At 40.4% G+C, this 13,535-nt stretch overlaps 1 protein-coding gene across 2 annotated transcripts in view; it reads right to left on the reverse strand.

Annotated features, from left to right (window-relative positions):
- Window positions 1–2,338: 2,338 nt before the first annotated feature.
- TRUB1 (TruB pseudouridine synthase family member 1) overlaps window positions 2,339–13,535 on the reverse strand; it is a 52,878-nt gene continuing 41,681 nt past the window's right edge. For both annotated transcript variants that reach the window (XM_002718725.5, XM_017348600.3), the window contains 4 exons: window positions 11,204–11,276; window positions 8,134–8,273; window positions 4,134–4,190; window positions 2,339–3,397 (listed from right to left, as the gene is read on the reverse strand). In XM_002718725.5, the coding sequence (XP_002718771.1) occupies window positions 3,138–3,397; window positions 4,134–4,190; window positions 8,134–8,273; window positions 11,204–11,276 (530 nt within the window). In that variant the 3' untranslated portion in view covers window positions 2,339–3,137. The remainder of the gene's footprint in view (window positions 3,398–4,133; window positions 4,191–8,133; window positions 8,274–11,203; window positions 11,277–13,535) is intronic.

Genomic DNA, 13,535 nt, shown 5'->3' on the forward strand with positions numbered 1-13,535 from the left:
TTAGCAACAACATATAAAACCCCCACGCAAAAGGTGACACTGTAAAATATTACAACTTTGGGGAATGCAGTAAGGAAAACATAAACCATAAAACTATTCATATTATATCAATCTCATTTCCTAGGAATTTATCCTAATAAAACTGAAAACAACTTAAATATTTAGCAATAAGAAATGCTTTCAAAATAGGTGATATCAAATTAAAACTAGCCCATTAGAAAGCACAGATGCTTTAAAAGCGCAGTTATGAAAACAAAAACAGAGCAAAAAGCAATACAAAAATTAAAATTCTGAAATTACTGCATTAGGATGGTGGGGACTGGGTAACTTCCATTTGAAAAACACTTTCTTCAATGCTTTCAATATAAAAGAAAAGGTCTGGCTATCATTTACTTTGGAAATAATTTCAACTCATCTCCATTAGTAAAGTATACATGTCAATTTTTTAAAAAAAGATTGACTTATTTATTTGAAATGCAGAGTTACAAGGAGAGAGAAGCAGACACAGAGAGACCTTCCATCTGCTGGTTTACTCCCCAAATGGCTGCAATAGCTAGAAGCCAGGAGCTTCTTCCAGGTCCCCCAATGCTGGTGCAGGGGCCCAGGCACTTGGACCATCTTCTGCTGCTTTCCCAAGTGCATTAGCAGGGAGCTGGATCAGAAGTGGAGCAGCCGAGACTTGAACCAGCGCCCATCTGGGATGCTGGTACCACAGGCGCTGGCTTTACCCACTGTACCATAACACTGGTCCCCACATGTCAGTTTTAAAGCTGAGAAATACAACAGCACTTTCACCTGTGTTATTAAAACTAAATATTCTTCTCTGTAGACTTAAACTGGGAAAGAGTGCTGTAACCTGTGCCATTCCAAAAGGCAGCAGCCACTTCCACTGCAGGTCACCAGAAATGAACTAGTACGGGCAGGCGTTTGGCAGTGTATAAGACATTGGTTGGGACGTCACCATCTCATTTTGGATTGCCTGAGTTCGAATCCTGACTCCACTCCCGACTTCAGCGTTTCTGCCAGTGAGCACTCTGGAAAGCAGCAGGTGATGGCTCAAGTAGTTGGGCCCCTGCCCACCTACATGGGAGACCTGACCTGAGTTCCTGCCCTGGCCCTGCCCTGGCCCAACCCTGGCCCAACCCTGGCCCAACCTTGGCCCAGCCCTGGCTATTACAGCATTTGGGAAGTGAACCAGTGGCTAGGATTCCACTATTTCTCTCTGTCTCTGTTTCTTTCTCTGCCTTTAAAATAAAAAACAAAAATAAATACTTTCTAAAAAAGAAGTGAATAAGTAAAATTGTAAACTTTAAACTTATAACTTTGTGTATTTGGTATTTTATGTTAATACATCATGATGTCAATTCTGGTTTCCTTTTCTGTCTCAGAATTAGTTTCAATACTGTCACTCAAGGTACGTTGCCAACATGCTAAAAATGTTCTACTAAAGGATATAAATTCTTATATTGAGTTTATTTTAGGCTAACCACAAATAAAATCACCTCAGTTTGCAAATTTAAAATGTTTGTGTTTGAGGTTGCAAGCAACCAATCACCTTTAAAAAGAAAGACAATCCATAAAAATCTAAAAACTTTTATTTTATGAAATGCTTGCTAAGTCTTCCTATTGAAACTACATTTGAGTAAATGAAGAGAGATTAGAATGTTTCTGTAGACTGGCCACATAATACACTGCTTTCCAACAACAAAAATACAAAGCACTCACCTATACATGAAATTTACCACTCTGTAATGTGATTGCATTTCAAAGTTATGGTAAAGAGAGATAAGACCTAGGCCGGCGCCGTGGCTCAATAGGCTAATCCTCCACCTTGCGGCGCCGGCACACCGGGTTCTAGTCCCGGTCGGGGCGCCGGATTCTGTCCCGGTTGCCCCTCTTCCAGGCCAGCTCTCTGCTATGGCCAGGGAGTGCAGTGGAGGATGGCCCAGGTGCTTGGGCCCTGCACCCCATGGGAGACCAGGAAAAGCACCTGGATCCTGGCTCCTGCCATCGGATCAGCACGGTGCACCGGCTGCAGCGGCGGCCATTGGAGGGTGAACCAACGGCAAAGGAAGACCTTTCTCTCTCTGTCTCTCTCTCTCACTGTCCACTCTGCCTGTCAAAAAAAAAAAAAAAAAAAAAAAAAGAGAGAGATAAGACCTTTTAGAAAGCTATTGAAGGAAAATGTTTGAGAATATGTGTTTTTTAAAATATTTAGAGCAGAAGAGATTAGCTGCAGATGTAGGGCAGCTTTCCCAGTGTGTCTAAATGTCACAGGGGTTAATACCCAATAACGAGATATAAATAAATGCTAAAGAATGGAAAAAGAATTTGTTCATTGAAGATACAGTCTTTAAATTTTTTTAATTATGTTATTTAGTAATATGGTACAAAGTGATCAAATGTTGATGAAATGACTAGGAAAATATATCTCACAGCTCCCCAAATACAAACTACAGGAGCTGTCTGCTCTACTGCTAGAGGTGAATTTAATTAAATATTAGTCTTCTATTTATATATAGTTAGTGGTAACAGCAAAAATCTGGTTCATTTACAAATACTTATTATAACAGGTTGTTTCCAAGATCTAAACCAACATCTCTAGGACTAAATGGATGCAGCTTCATCAAGGAAACGTTTTTAATGATAGACAATGCTCCAAGACATAAGACAGATTGCAGTAATGGCTATTCTAAACACAGTTAGAGAACTGCAACACAATGGAGTACCAGAAAGCCTAAATAAAATAACAAAACCATACTGTGAAACTCAAGAAACATTGGTTCATGTCTTTTTTCCTTGATTAGGAAACCTGTTCAACTTTTTATAAGAAAAGACTCAAGAAAGATCAAATTCAGAAAGTTTTCTTGAATCCAATCACATTCATAGTTTAACAACTTAAGAACACCCCAAAAAGAATATTCCATAGTACAGTGGAGAACTGAACAACTGCAAGGCAATTCATAATCTGTCACAAACGAAATACATGCTACGGACACTGTGAATGAAGGACATGTTGTTCATGTGAAAAAGAGAGTTGAGAAGAGTTGGCTGTCTCCTGCAGGCAGCCTGTCACGCTGCATGTGCACGCAGAATTCAAATGTCGACTGAGAAACCATGATACGCTCGGGCCAGTGTCAAAATGTTTTAATTATCTCATCATTTCCTGTGGTCTCATTTAAAGTTACAGATTTACAGCTCAAAACCTGTTCACTAGACTCCTCAGGTTTTGTTTTTTTAAGGGTCAGCTCTGCCGGGAGAAGAGATGAGCAATGCTCAAGGGACTGCGCAATGTCATCAATGGTCCACCTGTCTTCGGCAAGGGCGTGCTCTTCCAGTGTGAATGGGCCCTGTTTGGTTCGGGTCAGCTCTAGTACGTTGGCACAGGAAGAGAGTTCTATAGCAACAAAAGGTTTAAAGAAATCCAGAAGATAAATGATTAAGTTTTTCATGATTTATAATTTTTTCAAATGACAGAAGAATTCAATTCAAACCTCTCAAAATTACCCCCAAAAGTAAAATTGTAAGAACCAACAGCTTTGAGATAAACAAATGATTAATTAGCAAAATAATATTCAGTAACAACCTTGTAAACCACTGAAAGTCTACAAAGAACTTGCAGACACTTTTCTCATTTAACTCATGAAGCCACCACATGGAAAATATTACCCTCACTTTGCACGTGAGAAAATAGGACTTGTTCGTGTCACAGGGGCCTGTAATGGCAGTGCCAGAACCACAACTTCTCAGCTGCTTGCCAGACCATGGCTTGCAGTTTTAAAAAATGTAGTTTATTTTAAAGAAAGAAACTTTCAGAGAGGCAAATCTTTTTTCTTTCTGATCCCTACATTGGGTTAAAATGTTTTATACTTGACAAAATGTGCGCCCATATGCACACTATTCCTGTCTTCATTTTCTGTGCCTTTCTTCTTTCCCATTATTAAGCACTGCACTGCAGATGCCAAGACAAATAACTGCATGCCATCAACCTACAATGCTTCCAAAGTCGAAGGCAGCAAGAGTTCAGTTCCTAAGGCCAGTACTCAAAAACGTGGAAACTAGAAAAATTCTCTTTCCATCAAAAAGGAGTATTACTCTCTAAATTATAATTCATAATTCATTTTTATGCTTACCTTTGCCAATGTCACTGACCAAGCTTCTGACATAAAAACCTCCTCCACATTCAACATCTGGAATGTTAACAGTGACATGGTAAATTGCTAACCTCCTATGAAAGCCACTTTACATAGAAATGATGCCCCTAAACAAATGTAAAAATGCACTATGCAAACAATCGAGTGATAAAATATTTATGTGCTGAAACATAAATTATTCATGCCGTAGCATATGTGTTTGTGAGATTGAAAAGTCAGAGTATGCCGAAAGCAAACAGCAGAAACTCATGAACACATTTTAAATTAACTGGCAAGTCATACCACGTTAATACTTCAGCCTTGTTCATTTAATAGCTTTTAAATAGTTAGAAATCTCAGCTTTGCTGTAGATTTTGAAAATATTTTCAGATATGTATATTCAAAAACTATAACCAATAAACCAACCAAAAACCTCTTTCCATAGTGACAAGAATCCTATGTTTGGGGCACTAAACAATACACTGAGAGTTCAACTTATTTAAATGTTCTCTTGGAAATATGTCTGAAAAATTTATGAACTAAAATTACAAATAAATAACTTAAAAAGTACAAATAAAAATATCTTAAAAATCTACAGCTCATGATAGCAAAGCTGAGATTTCTAGCTATCTCAGTGTTTTACCACAGTACAACACACGTGCATTGGTCAAGAGAAAGCTCTACATTATTTGTATTCATCAACAAGACATTCTGAAAAATGCTCTGCTTTTCCTCACAAAAGGACGTCTCACATTAGAGCTCTCTCCAGTCTTATTGTACAAATAAAGCCATCAGGGTGAATTAATCAAAATTCACCACCTGGGAATTTCAACTCTTTCTTTTTTTATCAGCTTAAGTTAGGGGCCACTGATAAGACAATAAATGAGCACTGGCATCCAATGTAGATATGCTAACATTTTTTCATTGTACTTGAGGAAAAGAGAGCTCTGCTGGTCCTTTTATGCTCTCTAGACAAAAAATGACTTAGATGCAATGAAAATATTCAAGTTTTTCTTAGTTTCATAGATAATATCTGTTCTGCCAAACCAGCTCCTACACGTTCACTCAAAGGAGAAAAGCATTTCTCAGTGTGCTTTTTTTTTTTCATTATCTGTCAAACAGAATCAGGAAACTTAAGCATTTCTTAATTGCATAAAACCATATTCTGGGGCCGGCGCCGCGGCTCAATAGGCAAATCCTCCGCCTAGCGGCGCCGGCACACCAGGTTCTAGTCCCGGTCGGGGCGCCGGATTCTGTCCCGGTTGCCCCTCTTCCAGGCCAGCCCTCTGCTGTGGCCAGGGAGTGCAGTGGAGGATGGCCCAGGTGCTTGGGCCCTGCACCCCATGGGAGACCAGGAAAAGCACCTGGCTCCTGGCTCCTGCCATCGGATCAGCGCGGTGCGCCGGCCGCAGCGCGCCGGCCGCGGCGGCCATTGGAGGGTGAACCAACGGCAAAGGAAGACCTTTCTCTCTGTCTCTCTCTCTCACTGTCCACTCTGCCTGTCAAAAAAAAAAAAAAAAAAACAAACCATATTCTGCAGGAACTTAATATTCATTGAAAAATCATGCCAATGAGGGGAAAACAAGAAACCTTAGGAAAAAAAGGTTTGGGAAAATTATTTCTTTTTTAAAAATATTTTTTACTTATTTATTATTTGAAAAGCAGGGAGACACAGGGAGAGACAGAGACAGAGTTTCTACCCACTGGTTTACTCTCCAAATGGCTGCAATGGCTAGGGCTGGGCCAGGCTGAAGCCAGGAGCCAAGAGCCAGGAACTCCATCTGGGTCTCCCATGTGGGTTTGAGGGGTCCAAACACTTGGACCATCTTCCGCTGTTTTCCCAGACCATTAGCAGGGAGCTCGATTGGAAGTGGAGTGTCCAGGACTGGAACCAGCACTCATATGGGATGCCAGCATCACAGAAGGCAATTTAACCTACTGTGCCACAGTGCCAGCCCCAAGGGAAATTATCTTTAAAGGGTGTTCTATTCAGTATGTACCATGAAATTAGGAGGATCAAACCAGCTCTCTGCTATGGCCTGGGAAAGCAGTAGAAGATGGCCCAAGTCCTTAGGCTCCTGCACCCATGTGGGAGACCTGGAGGAAGCTCCTGGCTCTGGATTGGCTCAGCTCTGGCTGTTGTGGCCATATGCAGAGTGAACTAGCAATGGAACAATGGAAGATTCTCTCTCATTCTCTCTCTCTCATTCTCTCTCTCTCTCTCTCTCTCTCTCTCTCTCTCTCTCTCCTCTGCCTCTCTGTAACTCTGCCTTTCAAATAAATAAAAATAATAAAAAAAAAAAGAGGATCAAATTAAGGTTTCTCAGCGTTAAGAAGAAATACAATTTTTGAGTCTTCACAACTGCAAATGTTCCAGGCTTCAGCTACAACCTTCTGCAGTCAGCAGGACCAAAACATTACAAACAACAGAGCAAATTTGGAGGTTCTTAAATTTATTTCAAATGTGGATTACATGGCCAGCGCCGCGGCTCACTAGGCTAAGACTCCACCTTGCGGCGCTGGCACACCAGGTTCTAGTCCCGGTTGGGGTGCCGGATTCTGTCCCGGTTGCCCTTCTTCCAGGCCAGCCCTCTGCTGGGGCCCGGGAGTGCAGTGGAGGATGGCCCAAGTGCTTGGACCCTGCACCCCATGGGAGACCAGGATAAGTACCTGGCTCCTGCCATCGGATCAGTGCGGTGCGCGGCTGCAGCACGCCGCCGCGGCAGCCATTGGAGGGTGAACCAACGGCAAAAGGAAGACCTTTCTCTCTGTCTCTCTCTCTCACTGTCCACTCTGCCTGTCAAAAAAAAAAAAAAAAAAAATGTGGATTACGAATTCAAATTGATAAGTTAAATGTGACCATGAGGTGTCGGCGTCATGTTCTAGTCCCAGTTGCTCCTCTTCCAGTCCAGCTCTCTGCTGTGGCCCGGGAAGGCAGTGGAGGATGGCCCAAGTGCTTGGGCCCCTGCACCCACATGGGAAACCAAGAGGAAGCACCTGGCTCCTGGCTTTGGATCGGCGCAGCTCGCCGGCCGTACTAGCCATTTGGGGGTGAACCAACGGAAGGAAGACCTTTCTCTCTGTTTTTCTCTCTCATTGTCTAACTCTATCTGTCAAATAAATTTTTTTAAAAATGTGATCATGAGTCTAAGAATACATTTCTGCCTTACCCCAAGTTTTCCATATTTTCAAGACCTTTAGTAGTAACTTGCAGATGACAAAGAATGGTCCAGTCTTAAGAATTTATTGTCCAAAAACTAAAAATGTTTTGTTTTCAAAGGACAAATTAATGTCAATTTTTAAAAAGATCTTAATTATCTGAGATGTACAGTTACAGAGAGAGGGAGAGAAAGAGAGAAAGGTCTTCTATCTGTTGGTTCACTCTTCAATTGGCCACAACTGTCAGAGCTGGGCTAATCTGAAGTCAGGAGCCAGGAGACTTTTCTGGATCTCCTATGCAGGTACAGGGGTCCAAGCACTCGGGCCATCTTCTACTACTTTCCCAGGCCATAAAAAGAAAACTGGATCAGAAGAGGAGCAGCCAGGACTAGCAACAGCACCCATATGGGATACTGACGCCACAGGCGGGGGCTTAGCCCACTATAGCACTGCAGCTGTGCCAATTAATGTTAATTCTAAAACTAATATACCAAGTACTAGCAAAACAGGAGGAAAAGCATCTTTAAGATAAAATATAAAACCTTGAAAATATGTGTTCCTTACCTATTCTTCTCAACAGAGATCTAAGCATGTGACTTCCAACTTTATAGGAAGATAACATAATATGACAAAATCAGCCTAGTTAAAAAGGCATTTCTGAACCTCTAGACAGCTGTAGATATCTCATTAAGTGCATTATCAAACCCAAACCTTCCTTAAATTCAAATTCTTAAAAAATCTCCAATAACCTAAGTATGCACAGAAATCACACAAAAGTAGCCAAAATAAAACCAAGGCTATTACATAGGAAGACAAACGATTTCAAACTTCTCCATCTTACCTAATGTGAAAAATGGTGGCTGGAATTTTTGAAGGGAGATGCTGTACACAGTAACTGGCCTGGCAGGCTTTGCTTCTACTACTTCACCTCTCTTCATCAAAGTTGAAAGTCTTTGTCCATCTTTCTTTAATGCAGAATAGCTTGTAAGAGAGTGAGAAAAAGGGGAAAAGAGAAAGGTAGAATCGAGAGATTGAGAAATAATAATTCCAGATTACGGCATGGAAAGAATGACAAGCAGCCCTTTAGTGGAAACTCCTTCTAAGAATGAACTAGTTTCTCTTCCAATCAATTCCATGATGTAGAGAGGCACAGAATTCCTAAACATCCTGGAAGCTAATACAAGCTCATTCTTGCACTCAATGAGCAATGCTGTCAATTTTAACCTTCCTGGAGATTGTCTATTTATATCTTGCCTTCACTAATTCTCATTCTGTGTTAAGCACACAAGGAACTCACTATCTTCTGGTCATAATAACCTCTGCTGTAATTTTTTGAAACAATTTAATTTTACAATAATAATTTTTCTATAAAATGATCATAATGCTTCTTAAAAGCTAGTAAGTAAATAATCTACTTAACACATCTTAGCTTTATGTGAAAAAAATTTATTAGATCACAAAATCCTTGAGAGGATCACAGAAAAAGATAATCCTAAAACCGTTCTTATGAATAAGTTTATTTTATTTTTTAATGTTTATTTATTTGAAAGGTAGAGTTACAGAAAGGAAAAAGCAGAGGCAGAGAGTGAGAAGTCTTCCATCTGCTGGTTCACTTCTCAGATGGCCACAACGGCCAGGGCTGGGCCAGACTGAAGCCAGGAGCCAGGAGCTTTATCCAGGTCTCCTACGTGGGTACAGGAGCCCAAGCACTTGAGCCATCTTCCGCTGCTTCCCTAGGCACATAAGCAGTGAGCTGGATGGAAGTAGAGCAGCCAGGACTTGAATTGCTGCCCATATGGGATGCCAGCACTGTAGGTGGCAGCTTAACCCACTATGCCACAGTGACAGCTCCAAACAGGCTTATTTTTTTAAATGATCTAATATATGTTTATGCAGGCCTTGCTAAAAATTTTAAATCTTTACATTTGACATCAATGATATATTTCCTCATTGATATTTCAATGTTTTTGTAAAAAATCAAGATTTTAAAATAGAAAGTAATTTCCCAAAGAATTTTCAGTAACTAATCCTGACACATTCTGTTGCCATTCAGCTATTTGTTAAAAACAAGCAATCTGCTTGAAATAAGAATGTGCACAAAAATATGGCAAAGTGGTGCCAGGGTCTGCATGTTGGTATCTCCGTCAAAATTCATGTGGTGCAGGAGCTGATGCTGTGGCACAGTGGGTTAAAGCCCTGGTCTGAAGTGCTGGCATCTCATACGGGCACCCGTTCTAGTCTCAGCTGCTCCTCTTCTGATCTAGCTCTCTGCTACGGCCTGGGAAAGCAGTGGAAGATGGCCCAAGTCCTTTGGCCCCTGTACCTGCATGGGAGACCCAGAAGAGGCTCCTGGCTCCTGGCTTCTGGCTTCGGACTGGCACAGCTCCGGCCATTGTGGCCATCTGGCAGTGAACCAGCAGATGGAAGACCTCTCTCTCTGTCTCTACCTCTCTCTGTAACTCTTTCAATTAAATCTTTTTCTTTGGGGGGTGATCAGGTCATTGGAAGAGCCCTCAGGAAAGGAATCTATGAGGACTAAGGGGGCTTTTTCACCTTTCTCCCTTCCACCACATGGGTACCTCTAATAGGCAGTGGGCCCTCACCAGACACCAGATCTGCCAGTACTGATCTTGGACTCAGCCTCCAGAATTGTGAGAAATAAATTGCTGTTGCTCATAAGTCAACCCATTTACGGTGTTTTGTTATAGCAGCCCAAACAAAATAAAGCAAGTGGTAAAGAAATACAATTTTATATATATTTATATATAATATATATGTATGCATCTATATATACACATATATATATATATATATTTTAATTTATTTATTTGAGAGGTAGAGTTAGACAGTGAAAGGGAGAGACAGAAAGAAAGGTCTTCCATCTACTGGTTCACTCCCCAAATGGCTACAATGGCTGCAGCTGGGCCAATCCAAAGCCAAGAGCCAGGAGCTTCTTCTGGGTCTCCCACAAGGGTGCAGGGCCCCCCAAGGTCTTGGGTGATCTTCCACTGCTTTCCCAGGCCATAGCAGAGAGCTGGATCAGAAGAAGAGTAGCTGGGACTAGCACCAGCACCCATATGGGATGCTGGCGCCACAGGCAGAAGATTAACCTACTGCACCATAGCACCTGCCCCACAATTATATTTTTAGTAAGTTACAACTCTCATCTGTTTCATTTGCTGCTGAGAATAGCAAAACAAAAAATTCTCAGCCAGAATTGCTTGAAAGGCAGGGCACATTGGTCTGTAAATCAAACTCCGATCCCTTTATCAGACTGGACTGGTCCTGTCATAGCAATTCTAGGAAGAGTGGCATCTCTGAGCTCCAGAACTGTCCTGATGTCTATAAACAGAATCAGAAAAGCTAATGCACTATGGGTTTGCACAGATGTCGGACTGTGGCAACAGCTGAGGACAGAGAAGACCACATCCTGCTACCTTTCAGAGTGTAAGAAGCTCCATAAGCCTGTCTAAATTGGGCTCACCAGGGTGGGCACTGTGACGCAAAGGGTTAAGCTGCTACTTGGGATGCCTGCATCCCATATCAGGGTTCTGATTCAAGTCCAGGCCACTCTGCTTCCAATCCAACTTCCTGTGAACGCACAGCTTGAAGAGTAGCAGATGATGGCTCAGACGCTTGGGCCCCTGCTACACACATGGGAGACCCAGATGAAGCTCTGAACTCCTGACTTGGGCCTGGTCCAGCCTTTTAAGCAGATGAAAATACATAAACATTTAAGAGAAATAAATGAGGCTCATCTTTACTTGATCATTTGTTATGATGATGATATGTTCTGATTGTTATGATGAAAACCTGCCTCATCATATCGTAAAGGGAAGCCCATTTATTTGAGCGATGTTACTAGCCACTGGAAAAGAAAATATTTATCCAGATTCAATAATTGAACTTACAGGGGGGGTACTTGCATTATGTTCCCAGTAAACTTTTGTAGAATGCTTTCAATATCTTCTTGTGTTATTTTATCTGCCAAAGTGAACAACAAAAAAGGTGACAACAAAACAATCACAGAAGTATACATGCTATTTTTATAGCACTAACAGCTCCAAAAATTCATTTAAAAATTCTTCCAGGGTGGGTATGTTTGCATTTGAGTGCCTTGGGTTCAAGTCTTGACTTCACTCCCAGTTCCAGCATCCTGCTAATATGTACCCTGGGAGGCAACAGGTGATGGCTTAGGCAGTGTGATAACCACTAGGCTGAATGTCCATCCCTCTTCTTGTAAATGAATACTCTCAGTCAGCACTGAAAACAAGCCAACATGAAGAAAGAATATACACAACAAAGATTTTAGCATGCTTACAACAGATTTTTTAAACAATGATTTTGGGAAATTTGCATGAATAAAGATTTTAATATCTGTCACTTATTTATATTTTTTACTTCTGTTTGGTTCTCTTTCAAATGAAATGATGCAATATTAAAGTACTGTTCTATAATTTTAAAAACAAAACTAGGACACATTGAAATTTAGTATTTGGGCTTTTCATATTTACAGATTAGCACTCACATATAATAAAAATCTACATCAGAAACATTCTGAAAGTTGTTTAGGTCAAAGTCAATGGGAAGAAATCACAGGGCATTGACCATTTTCTAGGGAATTTACTTAAATTCTTTATTCTGAAATATATATGTCTGATCTTACTTGAACAATATTAAACAAAGAATCATTAGTGTGCTTTGAGTTACTGTTCTAACACCGTAATACCTACTAAGAGACAGTATCGACTACTGTGCTCAGATTTCACTGTCAACACAGACAATTTTAACTTCAATGTGATTGTGACCCTTAGAAAGTAAACAAAAAGAAAAGACTAGAACCTATTAAACCCAATCAGAGAAAAGCTATAAAACACAAGACTGTTTTCAAAACCTAGCAGAGCTCCAAAAACACAGATCTGGGGGTGGCTCTTCTGTTCATACTGTTCCTCAAACAGATGTAGCTCATGACATGGATGAGGATTTTTCCATGAAAAATGCTTAGTTCAACCTATAATCGTTGGTGGTGCCTTAATTATGCAAGTCTAAGATTTCCAAATCTACACAGACATTGCTTCCACCACACTGGCTCTTGCTCAAAGAAATGCCATTGCTGATAAAAATGCAATAGTTCATATTTTAGCCACATTTTAAAAACAAGAACAAACAGCTTTCAACTTTTACTAGGCCAGTCTCTTTACTGGCATTCCTGCAAATATGTGCTGTTTTGTCCTTCTTCCAAGGCTCACTTTTACTGATAGCTCCATAGCCTCACACAATACACATACACACAGGATGACAAGATGTATTCTTTCTCATTCTACTTCTGCCATGTTGACTCTGACCTCACATCTCAGGCACTGATGCATATTGTTCACTCTGCAATTAACCATATATAATTTTTAATTAATGTGTGTGTATGTGTGTATGTGTGTTGATATTATCTCACCAATGGAATTCTGAGCTCCACAAAGGCAAAGACAGTTTTTCTTCTTCTATAACATACACTGTTAAGACGGCACTCAAGTCATTCTTGCTGAATCTAATTTGCTGAGGAATAATGGGATCTCAAGGTTGAAGGGGATTTAGAAGTCACCTAGGCCAATCATTCATCTGATGTTTGAACCACCAGACAAAAAGCCTACATAGCAAGTTATTTTACAGTGAAAGCAAAGCTTGTGGTGCGTGAGAAGCTAGTGCAGAATGCTGGCATATCTGAAACACTGTATTATTCCAATCCAAATAATAATAATTGTCCCTAAGATATATGAATAAAGACTTTATCCCCAAAGGATTTTAAAAGACATGGAGAATAAAATCACTACAACAAGTATATCCAGAGGCTAGCCAAAAGTATAGGTAGTAAAACAAGATAGGTATGAAACAAGTGTCATAGGATTTGGGTAATTATTCTTTGTTTAGTAAATTAATAAACAATCAATGTGCCGGCATTCATTGCAATATCTTTAAGATCACTATTTGCTTAAGTTTTATTGATTTTTCCAGTGAACATACAACATGGTAATTGGTACTTAACTAAAGAGTGAAAACCAATATGAAATAGTTAAAAGCAATACTTGACTATAATACAGTAACATTACTCAACAAGTTCTACCACAACAGGCAGCTATTAAGCTGGATCAAATATATTAAGCAACTGTTTTTAGATATTAGACAACAGGCAGCAAGGACTATAATCCCTGGAGAAGGGAAATACACAGGTAAGCCCTATAACATGTGCCT

The sequence above is a fragment of the Oryctolagus cuniculus genome, chromosome 15, assembly GCF_964237555.1.
Source record: "Oryctolagus cuniculus chromosome 15, mOryCun1.1, whole genome shotgun sequence".
NCBI lineage: Eukaryota > Metazoa > Chordata > Mammalia > Lagomorpha > Leporidae > Oryctolagus > Oryctolagus cuniculus.